Below are 23088 nucleotides of genomic sequence, written 5' to 3'. Positions count from 1 at the left end.
AGGTAACTGATTAACAAGGTCCAAGAAATCCTCTCTTGGAAACTTCTGGCGGCGGGGGAATGTAATCACAACAGCCATGTAATTTACAGGACATTCCTAATTTCACACATACTACTTGTAAATTGTACAGTATTGTAATTTAAATATACCATGTTTGCTTATGTAATGTTTCTTTAGGTTTATGAATATGGAGTCAGCTAAGCCTTATTTTATAATACAAATTAATAATAATAACAATAATAATCTTTATTACATCAACAATTACAAGATTGCATGCATGAGTCAGGTACATTCATTACTAAATTCATTTTGCATTGATATAGCTATGCAATTGTAGAACAAAACAGAGATTTTTTTAAATTGTCAATAGTTTTCAATAATTTTCATCTCAGTGACTCAACATGAGCTCTTTTCAGAGTAAAATGCATTTGACACCAGAAAGTATTTTAATAGAGATTTTTCAATATTGTTTAGAATCATTGACAAGTTTAATTCCCTCACACAGCTTGTTTATCAGTTTCATACCAACTTCGGGTATGCATTTTATGTTGTACAATCTGAAAGTTGTCTCTGCCTTTAATCTTGTGTTGATGGAGGTCTATGCTATATTTCGTGATAGATCAGTAAAGAGGTGAGAGACCTCTTATTTTTAAGAAACAAAAAACTTAGTTTACACATAGAATTTAAAAAACCGTATGGGAAAGGAAATTTCAATACATATTTTGTGTTTTATTTAAAAAAATTTTTAGTGGTATCTGTGAATACAACTGTAATAGCATATCTTCTTGCAACTATAACATCTACAACTATAAAAGAATACAATATAAGCAATTGCATAGTGTTCACTTATTTCTAAGGTAATATAACTCAGATTGCTCTAGTATTCAATATACAAATCGATTGAAAAGGGTTAAACATATATATATATAAAACCTATGAATTGAGAGTCACTAAACATGCTAATTATTCTGTTTTTATAAAAATTATGTCTATACTTCTGTATTATTTTTAACTTAATTTCTGTGGTTCATTACATTTATTTTCATTCATTCTAATTACATTGTCTATAATGATTTTAAAAGGAATAAAAGTACAAAAGCAACCATAATTTGGTGTAAACATTTTAAAAATAAAAACTTACTGTGTAAATATCGTTCTTGCTAAAACAGACAATGCAATCACCTGGCCGCACATTGTTCAAGCTACCGAGGCTGGACGATTCAAGAGTCAGTTCTGTCAGCCTCTTGTACTTGCACACCTACACAATATATAATGTATTACTGACACTAACCTATTACCACTAGAGTTATATGTTAGTGTTAATAGTTTTGTTTGAATATGGATTGTTTGTGAAAGAAACAGGATTTTTCTGGTCATTTACCATTATTCAGTGATCATTCAGTAAAACTAGGTTTCGAGGTATGTAATTTGATCTCTTACACAGGTGGAAAAATGACCTAATACATAACTACAATATAGGTTAAAATAAATAAAATTTAATTTTTTACTGTTTTGATATTTTGTAGTTTAGGGAACTTACTTTTTGGAAATTCTTTGCATAATTAACATTTTAAGAGTAGATGTATTTGCTACTGAACAGTATTGATGTTCAAGGGTGTAAATTTCTAATCCACTTAAAAATAAAAGGGATATTCCGTAATACCATAAATAAAATAATTCTATAAAAAAGTTTTTTTTTATAATTCCTTTGTAGTTCAATTTTAAAATTATATTTTTGTAAGTTTAACAACATAAAATAAAGTTGTATATTTCTGCATTCTATAAATAAAAATTAATCACAGAAGGTGTTGCTAAGCGCTGATCTCTAGAATAGCTCAACCACTTTACCCAAGACAAGGGTATATGACAAGAGCTAGTAAATGCATGAATTTTCGACTGAAGTAGGTTTCCGAGACCTGTGTATTTGTATTTTACTGAATTTAGGCAATAAGGCAGACTCAACTGTGGTATTGGAAATATAATTGATTGATTGAGTTCTACTAGAAATTCTCCTAATGTTATAACCATTAACATTGAATAATATGTACCTGATGTACACCTACTTATGTTTAAAAAACTTTCCGAGAATATGTGCTTTTAATAAGTATTATAAAGAATTCAATATTTAAAAATGCTTGTGAATCCGTGGGTAACAGCTAGTTTAGAATAAATTAAAAGAAAACCCTTAGAGTGCCACCGCTCCAAAAATTTTTCACATTGTAAAAGTGCCAGCTGAAATTATGGGGTATATGCAAGAAGTGCCGGGAATTTTTCAGCAAAAAGGTGAGACTTTGGTAAATACACTGTAAAAAATTTGTTTATCAACATATTTTCATGATTTTTTATTTAATTTGTTGGTAAAAGACTGTTCTAAATTACCTATCATAAAAGAGTACACAAAGAACTGTACACATGATTATTTAAGATTTTTGCACGGTATATAATTGCCTTTCAATTACAATTCAATTTATATTTCTGATCAGCCCCTCTAATTTGATATTTTACTGATAGGTACTATCTCGAGGGATGTTTTTCTTTCGTTGACATCAGCGCGGGCTTCAGCAGCACCTTCAGAGGCACTCGCATTTTGAATGGCGGAGTGTGATCAAGAATAAAAACAAGTTTTGAGTGTTTTTTTTCAATAAAGAGTTTAGTTTTTGTTTGGTAATGTTTGTTTTTGTTGAATTTTTGTGTTTGGAGAAATGTAGGGGTAAAACAAGAAAGTACAACAAAGCGACGCACCAGCTGAACGGGCGGCGAGACTCTGCAATCACGTTATCTACTAGACCGCTCGACTTTGACCTCTGTCTGAGGATGGGGAGGGGTTTGCGATAAGACAATTCCTGTTTTATATTGACAAAATATTGTTCTACGCTAATCTAGTAATCAGTAGAAGCAAAATGTCAAATAACGATTCATGTCTGGATGTGGTCGGTATAATCCCAAAGTACCACAAAAACAAGCAAGTCATCTGCCCGCAGTACAAAGGAAATTTTTTTTTTTGTACGCTTTGGATATCCATGAATCTTTGGGATATAGTGTAAACCAGTAAATATATGACACTATTGTATAATAAATTAAATACGAAGTCTCCCGTTACGGGAGACCCGGCACTTCTTGCGCTAGTAAGGGGTCTCCCGGTACGGGAGACTCGGCACTTTTCGGAAGTATATAAGGTCTCCCATTACGGGAGACCCTGGCATTAAAAGGGTTAATAAGTATTATAAAGAATTCAATATTTAAAATTGCTTGTGAAGCCGTGGGTAACAGCTAGTTTAGAATAAATTAAAAGAAAAAACAACAGGTGCAATGTGAAGATTTTGTTTCCAACTATAAGATTTGTACTGTTTAGAAAGATGCAGTAGTCAGCTGTTCATAATTCATAACAGCAATATACAGTTTCTGATGTAAAAACTGTTAGCTGATTCTAACCTTCAATGATTTAAAAATAAAAACTGAATCAACTATTTTCATTAGGAACTCCCTGAAAATACTCCTTAGATTCATATTCGTCTATCAAGTTGAAAGCAGTCATCATGTATGGTTTCAAAATATTTATTTTCATAAATTTATTTGTTGAGATGATATCTGATTACATAATTCTCACACAAGCACAAATTTGTTTACTATTTAGAGTAGTGTTCCATTCCTGCACCCTCACTATTAGGAACACCTAAAATAAACATGTTCCAGAACATTAATACTCTTCAACTCTTACACTAGGCTGAGAATATAACATCAACTGAGTAATGGTTACAATAGTGATGTGAAGAAAGTAAGTAAAAGCCTCATGTAAGCCTCTACTGTACTCCAAACCACTGTGAGTGTAGAGTTACCTCAACATCCTCACCAGTAGTGGCTGCTATATATTTCACCAGGTCCACTGCTCCCTCCTCTCCACAGACATGGATCTCCTCAGCTGCCACTCCCAGCAGAGCTCTGGTCCATGCCCAACCTCTCCCCGGGTCCCTCATCATCTGAATCTCATCTATCACAGCCACCTCATCTGCAATTATTGCCAGTAGTGTCATGTCTTACCGTTTATAAACATTGATGTGTAATGGTTATTCAGATACAGTGTTTATGTATTCATGAGGGTTCATAATATCAATCTAAGAACCACCTAGAATATGGCATAAACTTCAAAGTTAAAGTGATTTCTCTTTATAAAACACAGAAAAGTGACTTTTAATTATTGTATTTTAAGTGATAAAGAAACTGATCTTATATTTTGGCAACCATGTTTCGGACAGATTAGACAATTTACAAACAGCAACACAGCTAGTTCCCACTGATTATAAAAGGGAGGTGAAAAGTTCATAGCCTATTTATAACTAATATAATTAAAACAATAAATTACCTAACAATAAACTTATGTGCCTGGTTTGTTGTGCAGGAAAATTACATTAATTAAGAACTTTTTATTAGTACCACCATCAGTAATTTTCAACATTCAAGTGGAATTTACATGTTTTACTTACATATTGTACAATTCTCTTTTCCCAAACTTGATTGCATCTCATAATCATTACTTATACTTTTCATAATATGCTTACACAGAGCCCAGTGGGCCATAAGAAAAAGTAGAATAAGACTATTAAAATTCAGAAGTTTCATAATTTTTTTATTTTTATTTAGTTGGCACTTATTGTATTTTTATACTACACAAGCATATGAAAACCCAAAGAATAAACATAGTGTTAGTATCATTTAATAATAAGTTTTGATAATTAGTTAAATGTCGATAATCAATGTGTAGTGATCAAATACCTTATCAAATTGTATAGGAGCTTTAATTGAGCATCATACTGCACTAATTTGCTCCAATAAACATGTAATCTTTATTTGTTATTATTAAGTTTTTATATTTTTTTGTGTTGCCATTGTCAGTATTATAAAAGTAGCAGAATCTCCAAAGTTTTGAAATATATTATTTACTACCTGTGGAAATAAACTATTTTTCTTCAACTTATTATTACTAATATTATTTTTCTTATGATTATTAAAGACACCAGCTAATCCTTCTAATAAAAAGGAAAAGTACTAGATGTCAATATGGGTGCATTAAGAATCTTGAGTACTTTGTTTTTTTTTATATGGTTTACATTCTTTCTTCAAGGGAAGAACTGAGTAAGATTAAATCTAGTAAATATTATTTTAAAGAACAATCATTTTTTAACTATTAAAACTCAAGAATTCCAAAAGCTTACATGGCATGTTGACAGAAGTCATCTCCACAGTACACGAGACATGCCTAGCTGGATTATCCTCACCATTCACAAATTTACGCTCTTCTCCTGTTATTAAATCACAGGGTACACCCTATGAACAAAAAATAAATACACCTAATAAATTATATATATATATATATATATATATATATATATAATAGTTTGCATGGAGGCCATACACCTGATTAAAAGTGGCGGACAAGCTGTAAAATGTCAACTTAACCACCTGACAATGAACAAATTTCTAAACTATGTTTAAGAAATATGTAAAACAAAATTCATTAATAGTACAAATAAATTCATTCTTTATTACTAAATGTACATTTTTCTTTAAGAAAGAAAATATTATATTATAAATTGAATGCTGCTCAGGTCACAGACATTTTATCTGTTGCAACTTAAATATTTTTTTATTTATAATATTTAAGTTTGTCTTTTTTTATATATATAAAAAAAACTTATATGGGCATTTAGTAAAAGATACACAATATTACTACTTTAATCTATCTGTTCCATATGTTTGAACATTGTAATCTATTTACAGTCTAATGTATTTTTAATATATTTTTAATAATTGAGTTCGCTTTGTTACCCCAATGAAGTAAATATACATATATGTAAATTTTAGAAGACTACTTCGGTCCAAAACGTTTACTTCCAGCAATTGTAATCTTCTTCCAGTACAAGGTGAAAAGCGAAGATCCTAAAAAGTTCATGTAACACTCAAAACAAATTGTTTATAACAGGCTTTGTGTTATAGAAGTCTTGTTGTTATTCATACTGTAGTTTGAGAAAGAATCACTTATTGAGTCATATTAGTGTCCATTCCACTATATTTTTCTTTAAACCAATGTATAAGTGCTGTATACCAACGTCAAAGAAGCAAACCAGCACATTATGTGCAATCATTCACAACTTTGTTCATTAAGGTGGGGGTTACAACAGTGTTAAAATAATATTTCCAATTCATTAAATGGTTTTAATTAGTCACTACCAAAATCTGTATTAAAAATTGAATAGTAACTTTGTCTTAGCCATCTGCATGACAATATTATCAAAGCACTGTACAGAGTACTTATAATTTCCTTAATTTACATGTAGCATGTTTGAACTAAAACTTAAAAATTACCATCTAGAAAACTATCTTCAAAAATGATTAGAGAAAATTTAAATAAGAAAAAAGTGTTGAACTTCCAAGACTACCAATTTTTCTTTTTATAAGATCCTTTTTTCGGACTTCAAGAATATTTGAACAAAAAATAGCTGAATTTGCTCTTAGGTTTTGCACTTAACAACACATATGAAAATTAATATTTATTTATAAGAATATTAATTGCTGAATTTCTTACATTCACCTAGACAAACAAAACCAATAAGAATTCCATACTGGTTGACCAAATCCTGGAAATCACTCCTAAAACTACTGTACTAAACTACATATTAACACTTTCATTTACCGATAGGGTACCAACCAATTGGGATTCTTTACATGGACTATCACATTATAAAATGTCCCACCAAAATCTCCGAGAAGAATAATCCATTCCTAACGGAATTTAAAATAATCAGACAGAATAATTCGGTCCCATGAAACAATGAGTCAAATTATGAATCACATAATTAACCTATCAGCGTGATTTCACATAATAGTCTCAGTCATCAAACTCACTCCGCTACAGGAGTTTTGCGTTTTAATTGTAGTGAGTATTCCTAGGCAATCTATCAGGGGTAACTGAAACTCTTCAAGCAGTTATCTGTCTCACTAGTAAGAGAATAATTCATTCTATTTTTTTGTCATTACTAAAACTTGAATTATTCAGCTGGTTTTTTGACCAAACAAGAGAATTTATATAAGCTGATCATTCAACGTTATAGAATGTAATGTTCTCTGTTGTTCACAATGGCTAGGTTTACATGGTTTTTCATTCCACATTTTATATCACTGTTTTAGTCAATACAGATGAGTCTAGATATGAGTAGGAGTATAGATTTTCTAATATGCGATAAGTTAAAACGTTCAATAGTAGTAACCAATAGTATGCAATAGGTGTCAACAATTATGAAAATTGTTAATTACTCAATGTTTTAATTTTATATTTGTAAACCAATTTGAAACAACACAAATTTATGCAATAAGTGTCCTACAATTGCAGACTGTTGTATTACAACATTTTAAAAATAAACTCTAAAGATGGCAAATTACAATGACCAGGTAGCTGACTTACTATGCCAAGATGCGAGACTGACTAACTCTCGCATCTGGCAGTAGGCTCTTGAAAAATCTTGTGTTGAAGGCTTAAAGAGTGCATTCTGTGAGCTTTTTGGGAGTGACGACTGAACTAGATATAATCAAAAACTATTAATTCGTACAGTAGTTCATAAAAATACTTTTCACTATTAAAAGAAAATTTTAAAATCCAAACACATTTTTAAATACTAAGTTATGTTTTTTAGTAGATACAATATATCATACAAAACAATAAGTAAATAGTAATTATATATATATATATATATATATATATATATATATATATATATATATATACATATATATGGTGTACTTACCCTGTCATTGGCTTTTTTGAAAACTTCTGATGCTAAAAGTTTTAAAGGGCCACAATAAACCCCTGACTTGGCAGAAAAGTATCTTTCTAAAGCATGGTATGTTTTCCCACTGTTCGTTGGTCCAGCGTGAAAGATTATTCTTCGATTAAGTGATCTTGCATTTGGATACCTGAGTGCAAAATATCACCTTAATTATTTATTTTTACCCTAAAAGTAAAAATAACTTACCACCATACCCATTTACCACTTACCCATACCAGCTAGCCGCCCGGTAATGCTAACAGTGTGCTAAGCGGGGATAGGTCGACGTTTAATACAAATGGCATATACTGAAAACATGGCAGCCTACACAATATGAAAAATTAGCGAGTGCAGTGAAAAGTGAGTTAAAGTATTATTAGAAATCATAAATTGCTCACCTTAAGTTATCACAGAGACTGTGAGTTAAACTAGCTATTATGTTTTATTATCTACTCACGCAATTTTTAAAGAACATTACAACGAGTTTTAATTTATTTGAGCACAGTGTTCCAAAGGGTTCTGTACTGGGACCAATTATTTTCATCATTTATATAAATAAATGATCTCCCCACTGTAGTGATGGATAGAGTGAGTCGTCCATACTTGTTTGCTGATGTCTTGGCCCTACCCGTCACTGGTAAAAGTAATCACATCTTAGAACTGAAACTTGAAGACTGTTCTAACACTATACAGGATTGGTGTAATGCTAATAGGCTTAGTCTGAATGATAAGAAGACCATTGAAAGCTTGTTTACTTCCAATACAAGAAAATATGTAGATTATGAACCAGTAAAATTCTGAGGTTACGCTTGAACCTCACTTGGGCTGTGGAAGTCACATTGAGACGTTTAGGGTGTGTCAAAAGAAATCTTCATGTTAAGAGTACTTAGCATGTATGTATCTCAAAATGCCCTTATCTCTGTATACTATGGTCACATATCTATATATATAAAAATGAATGTTTGTATGTTTGTCCTTTATGGAATCGTGAACTATTGGACCGATCATGATGAAAATTTGTACGTATATGTATTTTTCCACGGAGAAGGTTTATAAGCTATGCCCATCCCTTTCCCGATTCAGGATTCCGCCCCACTGGTTACAGAAATACCCATAAGAAATGCATTGCAGCAAACATATGTTAACGTCTTTTCAAATTTTTAATCAGCTGTTCTTTGTAAACATATATTACACTTATAGTTTTAAAGCATAGAGTAAGCTTAAGAGAAACGACAAATTTTGTTTAAACTGTTTTTGCAATCACTGTTAAACATAGACTTTACTATCCAGATAATACAATTCAAATTTGACGTAAAAATTCACCTTTAACTGCAATATTTATTTAATATAAACCATGCTCATGCTTGATCAGAAGAGTAATGCAGATATCATAATTACTATCTTACGTTGGCTACAAATATAAAGAATGTTATGAAATCAACCTTAGTTGTTTTTTTTTGACAGAAGTATGGTTCTCAAAACTCCGTGTGTACATATTCTCTCGATCGAGACAACAAAGCAAGCTCAATCGTGGCATCGGAGATATAACTAATTTAATCTAAAATTTATTATAGTAAAAAAAAAATTTACTAAGTAATATAAGGACTTCGGTTCTTAAGATTTGCGTGCGAAGCCGTGGGTAACAGCTAGATAGAGGCAGGAATATGGTACATACCTTCATAATACGCCCAAGAGGCTCACGATGGAACGACTATCAATTATCTCAGCAATGTTTAGAATGTGATAGAAAAAGAATAAGTGAATATAGTGTACTGTTTTCAACGGGAAATTGCGTGCGAAGCCGCGGGCAACTTTTGCAAAAAATTATTGAAATGCACAGCAAAGCGCGCCGGGCCCGCTAGTTTAGCTATATATCTTATGGCATAATGCTGTGGGGTAACCATCACTCTGTTGATAGGATATTGCTACTTCAGAGAAAGGCTGTTCGACTGATATGTGGGTCCAAGCCTAGAGACCATTGTAAGATTTTATTTGTTAGGTTAAGTATACTCACTGTAACTTCTCTCTACATATTAAATTATTTAATCTATGTTAAAAAGAATATGATCAGTTTTATGCTTTATAGTAATATGCCTGACTATACTACCAGGCAAGTGGTATATACTAAATAAATAACTATAATATTATAGTTATTATAAATAATATAATAAATATTCAAAAACACTGAAGAGCTTTGAGGTCATGGCACTACAATTTTACAATGTTCTTCCAGTAGGCATGAGAAAACTACCTGAGAACAGGTTTAAAGTCACTGAAAGTCTTTCTGGTTAGCAACGCTATTATTCTACTGCTGAGTACTTTTTATTACATTTCAATAACTTGCATGTTTAAACTAGCTCCTTTAATCCTTGGTGTGAATTTATTATTGTTTATTTATTACTCTTTTAACCTGTGACTTATTATTTATTTACTTTACTTATTTATTCTATGTCATTTTAACCATACTTATAGTTTAATACTTTGAATGCAAATCTAGTCTAATTATCATAGTACCTCAGAATAGGTTTTATTACTGTATTCTATATTTGATGAGACTCATTGCATGTATTATGTATGGTCAATAAATAATCTTGAATCTTGAATCTGACAATTTCAAACATGACTGAAATAAATGATATAAGTGCAGTAACTATTAACATCAGTTCTGTTCAACTGGCAACTGTAGCTGTGTACTGACCCAGACTTACAACTGGCTGTCCTCAATATTATAATACTATAATTTTTCAATGTATATTTTACAGCTCTTAACTGCAATCACAAATATTAGTCTTATTATTTATTACTGTGCTGCCAAACTGTAAAAAATATTAATTACACCTCCTAAAAATCATTGACAATCCAGTTTAAATAAAATTATCCTATTTCATTAAATTACAACAGTGCAGCAGTGTACTTACTGACCTTGCCTAACAACGAGCTGTGCTCGTCACACAGCGGCCAGGCCTAATGGCTCGATGACGCAAAAGCGGTCTGCTTTTAAGTTTCCTTCCAAATAGTTCTATTAATGTCTGATAGATTGGGCGATTGTCTTCACTTGTCAACTAAGAGTGATTTACGGTCTACATTCCGAGTTTTCAAAAGTTTTATAAATATCCTACAGATCGCAGTCATATGTCAAAGTTGAAAAATCATTCATATGAGTTTACTCTCTGGTTTTTAGCGCTTGTGATTGGTTGTTTTTCTCAGCTGTTATTATAATAGTAACTAGCATCGCATTTTATGGTATAATTTGCGTGTCATAATATGAGCTGATTGAAATAAAAAACTTATGATCGTCTGAACTTGATTGATATTTATTAGAGTTTTATTTATTTATTACAATAGTTCATAAAAAATATATTGTATTTAATTATTTTGTTTTTAAGAATATAGATGGAGATATTTTTATAAACCGGAATCCAGTTCAACGTAGATATGAAGTGAGTATACAATAGCGAGCAATACGATGTGGCACACCATTGCTGTTTGTTCTGCTGCTGACCGTAAATTAATTCGTGCCTGTGCGCCAAAACAATACGATCCGCAATGGGTTAATTGTTATTATATTTATTTATCAAGTTGTTAACGTATTTTTTGCTTATATGAATTGTTATTGTATTTATTTACCAAAGTTATTAATATATTGATTGGTTTGCATTGTTAATATAATTATTTGTAAAATTATGAATTTGGATAATTATGCATAAAATGTAATATGTGTTCTTTCGCTATAAATTTTATGGTATTAATGATTAGTTACTTTAAATAAGGATCTGGGCACCAACTGCGCTCCCGCACGCGCAGTTTTGCGCCTTGGGGGATGAAAGTGTATGTATGAAATTGTATTATTTTCCTGAATAAAGTGATTTTGAACTTGAACACACACACACATAAAATATATATGTATGTGTAAATACAGAAATGAGTGCACACTAATTGCTACCATCTTCACTTTTGTTTTAGTGTTAGAATTGTGATTTGAATTGTGTTTTAATTTAATATTTAAATGTTTAATATATATGTAAATTTAAATATATTATTGATAATATCTACCTTATTGAAGCAAGATATTATTCTGATCAAGCTGGCATCATTGTTGACATTGAATTTGATTGTAAAAAGCCCAATGATAAGTATAGTTCTAAGATAAAAATGGACCAAGTACAGAGCCTTGGGAAACACCTGCTACCATTTTCTGATATTATTGACAAAATTTTATTTACAGTAACCATTTGCATTATATTAGTTAGGTAACTTAGAATAAATTTGAATTATTTGTTTCTTACACCGTAGAAATCAAGTGTTTCAAAAAGAATAGAGTGATTAATAACATAAAAAGCCTTTGTAAGATCTTTAGGGGTAGAACCAATTACCAGTTTCTCCTATAAACCCCTTAAAATTGAATTTACTACACATATAGCTTTAGCAATATAGTGATTTGGCATAAATCCAAATTGGTTTTTGTACAGTAAATCGTTTCCATAAAACATTTATACGATTGCTTAAACATACAAGTTTATATTATTTTGCTAAGGATTAGTACAATTGAAGATGCTCAACAAGCTACTGGACCACTTGAAAGCTGGAGGCCCTGTGCTGAAGAAGAGCATATTGCAGAGATGGCTGATAGACAATGATTTTTACACCCTAAATGAATTCTTTTCTGGGAGTGACCATACAGAACAATGATGACCTTATTTCTATTTCGTTATGTATTTTTTATATCAATATAACTTAAATTTGACGCTGTAACATTTAGTGGTGAAATCATAATTAAGAATATTGTCTATAGTAATAAGTCTATAGTTTTCAGGCATTTCTTTTAGGCCTTTTTTAAAAATAGGGGTAATTTTACAGTATTTTAGACAATCTGGTATTTTATTTACAGTTAATATTTGGTTTATAAGGCAGGTTAGGAGTCACCATTTTTTTAGTAGTGAAGACAAAAAATGCAAACGGATGTTTTATGTCTGGTACACTTATATAAGAAAATCACTGATCCCGTCAACTTCCACCCAAGCCAACCACTGTTAATTTAAGGTGGACCCTCCCACAGACCAGTGACTCTCATAAGTATACCGGACCGCAAAATTCCCTAACATCAGGTGCAGGAATCGAACCTGTGACTCCAAGTAACTGTAACTCCCAAATTCAAGAGTAGCACCTTAGACCATACAACCATCCTGACTTGATGTCTTACATGTACAGATAGCTCACTAAGTGATTTCTTCTTGATACTTAAGTTACAACGTGTTGGCGCGCCAACTTAATTGTAACAAGTCAATGCAGACATGCCAGGTCGTCCATTGGACTCAAAAGGTTAATGACGTACTTTGGACTGTTCCATATACATCTTTGTAATGGTGCCCACCTATGGAGCAACTCTAGTGCCTCCACAAACGTTTTTGAGTGGCAAAAAAGTCAATCAGGTTAATAGGTAATCTTTATAATCAAGAGTCCTGCAAACAGTCTTGATTGTCAAATCAAATAATGACTCCAGCTTGTATTTATATATATATATATATATATATATATATATATATATATATCAGAATTTAATGTATGTTAGAGGTAATATCAATACCTTTGTCTCTACACATGGCTGTAACACTACGTTTCGATATATTCTTGTAGCATCTTAAGTAAGACTAACTCAGACCTATATGTTACTATTCCCAACAAACTAGAATGTTCATCACAGTACCATTAGTTGTAAGAGAACCGAATTAATATGTTTAAAATAAGGATTTCAACTTGGCTTAAAACAAAAGCTTTTTACTCTACTGATGAGTACATGAAGTGCAACATGTTTGATCAGTTATAAAATACATCTGATTAATGTGTAACTGGTACATAAATGTATAACTACTTAGGCATATATATAAATTAGTTTTTTTCATGACAAGGCCTGTTGTAACTGAGAATGTTATTTAATGACCAATCAAAATCTTGATTCTTAAATCTTGTAATGTTATTGTTAAATTTATTAAAGATTGTAACGTATTATTCTTGTTGTTGTTAATTCTTGTTGTAAAATTATTATATAACATCAAAGTTTGATAATATATTGAATTGTTCGATAATAACAATTGAATAATCAGTGTTGGCCGCTTATTAAAGTCTCCCCAAATCATTATTGGTGGAATAGAACCAAAGGAGCTATTGACTACATGCTAGAGACTACATTGACTGAGAGCTAGAAACTACATGTGAGCTATTATCACCAGGAATATCAGCTTGGGCCCAGACTAGTGGTTTCATCAGGCAGTGGATTATTAATTAAAAGTATAAATTTTAATACAATAAATTAAAATGTTAAATAAAATTATTAAAACTAGTTTATTCAAAAGTTACCAATTTGCTGGTGAGCGAAGATCACTAATTTTCCTAAGGTCATCCATACATTCCAAATGAGGGAACATTTGGCGTGCATGTCTGAGGTAATATGGAAAGATGTCATCCACATGGCCAGCATCTTGTAAGATATCACTGAATACAACATGCAAATCAGCTGGTAGTGACTCAGCTTCCAAGCAGAACTTTTTAAAACTTGCATAGACTTGATTTTGTATGTAACCTAAAAACAAATTCATAACATTAATACAATTATAAATTTTAGAATTGACTTTTAGTCTATTTAAATTTTCTAGTTCATACCACATCAAAATATTGATCTTCACAATAGCATAGGCATCATAACCGGTAGCTCTTCTCAAACTAAGAGGTTACATCATCAATTATGAGAGGTTACTAAAAAAATTTGCAAATGGGTTTTACACTGTTTGGAAGCCGTCTTAAAAAAACAAAAAATGTTAATCCATTAACAATCTTGAAATATTAAACCTCTGAGCTCACTTCATACTATTTGTCAAAATTTCAACTTAAAATAAGAAAATAAAAGTATAGGAGAGTAGTACAATGGATATAAAAGGGAGGAAAGCCTAAATAAAAACTAAAATTACATTGAAAATGTCCCTGGCTCTATCAGTATGAGCTTTTGTGTGCCTTAAGCATCACCCTGCAAAAAAAGGAAAAAACATCCTCGAGATGGTACTTAAATTCAAGCTCAGATCACATAAGAAAGCATAAACCAAAATGCCCCTGGCCATCAGTGCAGGCTACGGTGGTGCCTTTGGTGCCAACCCACACTTCTGGTAAAAAAAGAAAAACATTCTCGTGATAGTACCTCAGATCACATGAGTTCTCGTTTAAGTCCTTCCCACAATTCATCCAATGTGAACTGACATTAGAAAAATGGCTTACCTGGGGGCCAACACAAAAATTAAAGTAATAAATTAAAATTAAATTAACAAAGAAATAAAAATAAAACCAATAGAAGCTTACAGAATATTTAATGAAGAGGATTCAACTTGATTTTGAAGCCTGTCTAAAAGAACGAAACAGCAGAGTATCCTCAACTAGGGGATAATGGATGCCACATTTTATACCCAATGAAAAGAAATTTAAAACTCTACGTCAAACTAAAAACTACACAATTCTGAATGCCTGGATGGAACACTCACTACACATTATTCGTAGGTATTTCCTCTTCATTACTTATAGAAGGTAACATAATTGTTCTATGTTGAAGCTTCTGAGAACCAAACTCAAGAAAACACAAATTCAAAATGGCAAATGGTGATGCCAAACACAAAGAGGAACATCTTTTATTTTGAAATCTACTACGCAGCAACATTTGAACAATCACAAAACTGGTTTTTAAATAATTTAATAATGAAACGAATATTGGCAAACAAGACCAAGAACACAAAAAAAAAACAACCGTCATAGAGGTGGAAATTTTGAGAAAGAGAAACAAGACCAAGAGCACAGAGAAAAAACCGTCAATCAATCTTTACTATAGTGGTAGAACCTGTTACAAAAATGTTTTGGACGCCTTTCAACATCAATCAATGATGACAATGCTGCTAAAGTGAACTCTCTCGTACGATCAGACTATCGACTAACAATCTGTGAAATAGCAGAAGAATGTAACATTCCGTTTGGTTCATGTCAAGAAAATTTAACTGAAAAACAAATGCGTTGTGTTGCAGCAAAATTTGTTCCAAAACTTTTGACCCAAGACCACAAACACCGAATTCAGGTTTCGGAGGAACTTCTTGAAATGGCAAATGATGACGAGAGCGTCTTGAAACATGTCATTATTGGAAATGAGACATGGGTTTTTGGTTATGACGTGGAAACAAAGTCCAATCACCAAAATGCACATCAAAAGGCTCTTCAAGACTTAAAAAGCTTGTCAAGCCAAATTAAATGTGTAGGTCAAGCTTACGGTTTTCTTTAACTGTAAAGGTGTTGTCTACTATGAATTCCTTCCACAAGGTCAGACAATTAATTGTTTTATTTTATCTTTAAGCCCTAAGACAACTGTGTAATGCTGTGAAAAGAAAGACCTGAGCTGTGGCAAAGTGGTGATTGGGTTCTTCATCATGACAATGCTCCTGTTTACTTTACATTAGTGATCCGTGAGTTTTGTGCAAAAAATGCAATGACTATTATTCCTCAGCCCCACTACTCACCTGACCTGGCTCCAGCCAACTTTTTCTATTCCCGAAGCTCAAGAGAACCCTGAAAGAACAAAGATTTCAAACAGTTGACGAGATTAAAGAAAACCAACGAAGCTGCTAAACACCATTACAAGAGAAGAGTTTTCTGGGGCCTTTGATCAGTGGAAACACTTTTGGGAAAAGTGTATGGCTTCCCAAGGAGAGTATTTTGAAGGAGAAAAATTCGAATACCTTGTATGATGTATGAATAAATGTATAAAAACTCAGTCCTGAAATTTGTTAATCACCCCTCTATATCAGTTATTGTGCAATTATGGATCGCGACCCGCCTAAAAATCTTTCTGGAAATTAAAACATACTACTTTAATAAATTGATAAAAGTGGTTTTAGATTGTTATAGCTAACATGACTAATGTAAACTACAACCTTATGTAGTTTTTAATAGGAAGGAGTATGTCTAAGCATACCAGATCTAAAGTTAAGAAGAAATGAACTAGGCTAGGATAAAGGACTGCTGTATAATAAGCGGCTATCACCACAATAGAATAATGATTACCATTTAGAAAATCAAAACTATGGAATACATTTGACCTATAGATATTCATAAATAATCATTGTCAGCTGTTATTATTTCACTTAAGTATTGAGTAGACTAGAGACATCGGCAAGATCAATCTGAGTTGTCTATCTTCTTAAAACAGTATGAACTTTATCCTGTGTGTTGAACTTTTTCCTCCCCCTCCCAATTCAGACGAACCATGCCATGCTGAAGATGGCCCATGGGTACAAAAAGGTTACAGATCTCTGAGCTAATGTAGCCTTAAGTACTATGCTGCTCAAACATAGCTTAAATAAAGTTTAGTTATTTTATATAATCTGAAACAAATACATTTCGGGTATGGTACATGGTTTTTTCATATCAATATTGACAAACGATATTACTCAATTATAACTTTCGATATAACTAACAGATACTGATTTTGAACAATAACTAATTTGTATAAACTATAAACACTTTTTCATAAATGAATTTTCTTTTATAGATAATAATAGACAGTCGAAAGCTCGGGGAGGGCTGTGAAACAAAGTTTAAAAAGTGGCATATCAGCTGAACTGCTTGCAGATCATCTCTATGAGTATTTGTGCACAAGAGAAGTACGTTTTTCTAGAGAAGATGCTTCAACAACTTCTCGGAAACGGTTAATCATTGCTATACAGGAGAAAAAATATAAATAATTATGCATATTTCGTATTTCCGGTTCTAATAGTTTGTTTGATCGTTAGAGCAGATTTATTAGATTATTACTATATGCTTTGTATTAATTATTTTAGTTCAAAATATGATTGTGATTATGGCTATAGATATGTTGATATGATTTATAAACACGTATTCAATAAATGAACAAGTATTGATGATTATACTAATCTATATAAAAACCAAGTCCGCTTATCGAACTATACCTTAAATTTCTTTTATATATAAATAGCTTCACTACAATAGAATTTTACAAGTCTAAAACATAATTCAGTTCGACATTACTGCTCCAAACCGTACCAGTAAGATTAAACGCCGGGGCGGCAAATCACCAATTTGACGTTACCAACGTATTCTGCTCACCCTCCTGAACAAAAAATATATATAGTACTATGGGGTGCAAATGACAAATAACATGATTTTAGGGGGTATATTGATAAGTGGTTAAGTTCCTAATGTTTTAATGTTCAGTTTGTGTGCTGTGTCTGGATAATCTGTTTACTTGAATATTATCTGCGGCCGGGACTGATAGCAGCCTGATAACGTACCTGTTATCTGAGTTCTCCGGGGCATGGGTCAGTTCTACACAAGATATCGTGTTCAGTAGGTCGGATTGAGTGAGTGCGTTTACAATGATGAATCAACCATCCACTAGTTCAACCAACCCTAGTGAATTGTGTGTGTCGGAGTGTTTCGTAGGGCACGTAAAGAGTTTACGTTTTAACCGAAACGAAATTATCTCTTTTTTAATTGAACATGGAATTTTTAAAAATGAGTGTATGTGTTCGTCGTGCGGTCGAGTGGTGTTTTTAAACCGGGAGACTTTGTCGTTTCGTTGTGATAGACGACTTTTTTGTTGCTGCTGCTCAGCTGTATCCACCAACACACTAATGGTATGTGTTTTCTGATACATCTATATATTTGAGTTTTTCATGATTTATTTAGTTTTTTAACTTTACATAATTGCCTTTGCATTACATTTCAATTTATATTTTTGATCAGCCCCTCTAGTATTTTATATTTTACTGATAGGTACTATCTCGAGGGATGTTTTTCTTTTATTGACATCAGCGCGGGTGCTGCCGAAGCCCGCGCTGATGGCCGGAGGCACTCGTAATTAATTTTTTTCTCGAAATTAAGAAAAACATTATTTATTTTGATCAAAATTCTGCTCATTTCTGTATTATTTTTCATTTACGTTTGCAAAGATGGCGGCGCAACCGATGACGTCACCAGGTTCAATCATTGGCCACAAAAGGTCACGTGACGCTAGACGTGGATGTAGAACATGGAGATATTACTGAAAAGTTATTTCATTTTTCATTTTCTAGAACTTCGTTATTTCTCATTTCCACCCCATCAAACCTTATACTTTTTTTTCTATATGACGATTCCAATAAGTTTTTAACGCAAAACTCGTATTTTTCCGCCCCGGCCGTTAATATGATAATTACCCTCCAAACTAATTCAAAGTAAAATCGTGTGTTTGATATTTGACTAATGGCAGCATGTTCAATGACGATGTACATGTATTCTTTGTGTTACAAGGAGTTATATATAACATGTTTATACTAAAATATATTAAAAAGCAAATAACATTATACATTGTTTTGTTTGTAACATTTCATAAATATAGATAGTATAGAAATTTGTTTTTAATCGTTAATATATTACATATTAAGATTTAAAACTAACAGAACTAATTGCTATTTGAAATACCTATTATGTAATTTGGTTCTAAATTTTGTTTTCAGTATTTTTAGAGAGTCATGATTATTAATTATTCGATTGTGGTGGCTGCTTATTGTACTGCAGGATAAAGTTGATTATATTAATTTTTAGATGGTTTATAATATATTACAAAACTTACTATCCATTCCATTTTCCAGAGACAACACTTTGATTTCTGGTTTTTGATAGAATTTAGTCAATATTTTTAACAGGTCTCCTTTGTTTAAAGCACCGGTTAGTTCAACACCTACATTAATATCATCAGGATTGGATTTTACTGATATTGGAACAAATAACGTGGATACTGAGTTAGTGCCTTTCTTCTTTCCCTTTTTCTGGCTGTAATTTCTAACAACTGAGAACTCTTCTCCTATTGAGCATCTTAACGTATTTGTTACGAGTATTTTATGAAAACTACAATACAATATAACGACTTTTCTTCTAAAATGGAACATTTTAAATAAATACAAAAATTTTAGATCGAGGGAAAAATATAATTTTAATTTCCATACACTATCACTTACACTTCATCGTACCTTCCCAAAACTAAAGCAAAACATAACCTCTTAAATCCAAATCCTAACCTAGTACAATCTTTCTTTTCTATCAAAGGTTGTTACAAACACAATACAGCTGGTTATAGATTATATTACTTCTTGGAGATAGCTCGCGGTTTGTGATTAGGAGGGTGAATGTCTAAAATAACATCATTTTATAGGTTTACTATTATGTTTCAGCCGTTACGTTTAAAATTATATATATTAAAGAGTACATTAATTATTTTTATTATTATTAATTACTAATTATATATATAAAAGTGTGTGATTAATTATAAGCATGCGACAAAGCGGTGCTCAAATCGGGAATTGAACATGGGTTCTTTAAGTAACAAGTTAAAATGCTAACCATTCAACTAAACATGAGAATGTTAAGTATAGCTCCAGTTCACCTTCTTCTTAATGCAGCGTCTGGAATCTGACTCACATACCAAGAAAATTGGGTTGCTCCAATGTGCTTAGAGATCGTGCCTAAAAAGATTTACTGCTCCTGATGAGACAATGAGAATACCTTTTCACCTAGATGACTCTATATTTTGTAGTCTTGGTGTCTCAAATACCAAATCGATGTAAGAGTTCATTCTGAGTTTCTTCATCGCCGACTATTTTCTCCAGGCGAACATGAATCCAGATTCCAGAAATTCAGTATGTGTAGTCGTCCGCTTTCAGACATTGCACTACGAGAAAAGTGAACTACAGCTAAACTCAACATTCACGTTGAATCATACCTTCCTGCCTGTAATGTATTGAATTACAATAATAATTATTATAATAATTATTATACATATTATAAATTGTTACTGGCAAGTTAAAGCCACAGCCAAAGACCAACTGTATGATCGTATGATGCTGTGACGTCATATGGGGTGATCAGTTTGAATAAATGCCATTGGCTGTTCTCATCACGCCACCAGATCATACCACCACTACCACTTCCAGTGTCCTGCCCTTGTCTCTCTCTCAGTTACCCTCCAACCTTAACCGAGCACAGTCGATGATGTAAACTAATTCAGTCTTTTATTCCGATTCCCCGTAACACGTACACAACAATTGGCGACGAGGTATTAATGCGATCCCGCGAGTGCAATGCAACCTGTTCGATTGTGCGTAAATAATTTCTCCGAAAATTAAAGTGGGAGGAAGTGTGTCAGTAGTTTGGCGTCACGTGGACTCAAAATCGTCACATTTTGATGTTGGAAGACAAGGTCGTAAATTGGAACATTTCGTCTTTATTTAGTGAAACAGTAAAAATGGCGGGAATTATTGGCGGAATCGGTGACTTCGACAACAGTGCAGAAACTTGGAATTCGTATGTTGAACGATTTGAATTATTCGTTGACTGTAACAGTATTAGTGACGACAAAAAGGTTAGTACGTTACTAACAGTCGTGGGTGTGAAAACGTACAGTTTGTTACGGGATTTATGTACGCCGGAAAAACCTTCAGTGAAAAAGTTCGATGAATTAGTGAAGTTAATTCAGGACCATTTGTACCCGAAGCCATCATTCATAGCTGAAAGGTACAAGTTCAGCAAAAGGAATCAGCAGGAAGGAGAATCAGTCGCAGAGTACATCGCCAGCCTCAAGAAGTTGTCTGCATACTGCGAGTTTGGCGCATCCCTCAACGACTATCTCAGAGACAGACTGGTGAGCGGCATCAGGAGTGAGTCGACCAAGCAGAGGCTGTTGGGAGAGACCACCCTAACCTTCGACCAGGCTGTGAAAATCGTCTGCTCAGTGGAAGCGGCGGAAAAGAATGCGGCGGCATTGACAGTGAACGGCGGCAGCCGGGTCCAGCGGATGGCAGCGCATCACCACCCACATGTGAGAGTCGGCGGCAGCGGTGGCAGCGCGAGCTACAACGCAAGGCACGAAGTCAAGGTGCAGTGTACGTGCTGTGGGCAGTGTGGTCACTATAGGAAGTAGTGCAAATTGTTTGGTGTTGTGTGTCACAAATGTGGTAAAAGAAATCACATATCTAAGGTATGTCGATCTACTGAAATTAGTAAGTTACCAGACAATCAGCTTTCGAAAGTTAAGAAAGGTATATCTTATCAGTCTAATTTTCAAAACAAGAAAAACAAAGATTATAAGAAACATAATTTTGTAAATGATAGTTCAGAACTGTCAGATTCAAATAATTCTAAGAATTATGTTCAGAGTGATGAAAATCTTGAGAGTTATGTCGAGGACATACAGAATTTATTTAAAGTAAATGAAACTCACGTTGAAAGAATTAGAGTTGACCCAATTAAGATTAAAGTCCTAGTGCAAGATCGAGAAACCATATTTGAAGTTGATACTGGAGCTAGTGTCACAGTGTGTAGCAAGGATTTTTATGAAAATAATTTTAGTTCTTGTAAATTGTTAGAAAACGACCTAACTTTGAGTTCGTACACTAATGAACCTATTATACCTGTGGGCAAAGTTAATGTTGATGTTTGCTATGAGAAAATACATAAATGCTTAGATTTGTATGTGATTAGAGGAGGTTCACATCCTTTAATGGGTCGTGATTGGCTTAAAGTACTGGGAGTTGACATTTCGTTTAAAAATAACTTGTGTGTTATAAACAGACCTATAGATAACAAGGCTAATTTCGAGACAATGACGTCCGAGCTAACTAATCAATTTCCAGAAGTGTTCACTGAGAAACTAGGTCAGTATACAGGCGAACCAGTAAAACTAAATCTAAAAGAAAATGCTAGACCTAGGTATTTTAAGCCAAGACCGATACCATTCTCATTGAAAAGTAAGGTAGAAAAAGAACTACAACGCTTAGTTGACGAACAAGTGTTAATTCCAGTAAGCAGCTCGGAATGGGGAACGCCCATTGTACCAGTATTAAAAAAGAACGGTGAAATTAGGCTATGTGGAGACTTTAAAGTTACTCTAAATCAGTATCTAGAAGTAGACAAGTACCCTATACCTAGAATAGAAGATTTATTTGCAAATTTACAGCATGGAGAACGTTTCTCTAAAATAGATCTTAGTCAAGCCTATATGCAATTAAAGTTAGACAGTGAGTCACAAAAATTATGTACAATTAGCACGCATAAGGGTCTTTTCTCATATTGTAGAATGCCTTATGGAATCTCATCAGCCCCAGGCATATTTCAAAGAGTTATTGAACAATCTTTGCATAATTTAGAAGGCATATCAGTGTTCATGGATGATATTCTTATCACCGCACCTAATAAC

At 32.8% G+C, this 23088-nt stretch overlaps 1 protein-coding gene across 1 annotated transcript in view; it reads right to left on the bottom strand.

Annotated features, from left to right (window-relative positions):
- The window catches only part of LOC124359178 (ATP-dependent RNA helicase SUV3 homolog, mitochondrial), a 41978-nt gene extending 22056 nt beyond the window's left edge, over window positions 1-19922 (bottom strand). Inside the window, exons 1-6 of the mRNA XM_046811711.1 lie at window positions 19471-19922; window positions 14172-14394; window positions 7797-7965; window positions 5211-5322; window positions 3837-4006; window positions 1142-1258 (exon numbers count right to left, since the gene is read on the bottom strand). Coding sequence (XP_046667667.1) covers window positions 1142-1258; window positions 3837-4006; window positions 5211-5322; window positions 7797-7965; window positions 14172-14394; window positions 19471-19786 — 1107 coding nt within the window. The 5' untranslated portion in view covers window positions 19787-19922. The remainder of the gene's footprint in view (window positions 1-1141; window positions 1259-3836; window positions 4007-5210; window positions 5323-7796; window positions 7966-14171; window positions 14395-19470) is intronic.
- Between the last annotated feature and the right edge of the window lie 3166 nt (window positions 19923-23088).

This window comes from Homalodisca vitripennis, chromosome 4 (assembly GCF_021130785.1).
Source record: "Homalodisca vitripennis isolate AUS2020 chromosome 4, UT_GWSS_2.1, whole genome shotgun sequence".
In the NCBI taxonomy this organism is placed as follows: domain Eukaryota; kingdom Metazoa; phylum Arthropoda; class Insecta; order Hemiptera; family Cicadellidae; genus Homalodisca; species Homalodisca vitripennis.
This window is presented reverse-complemented; position numbering and strand designations above follow the sequence as displayed.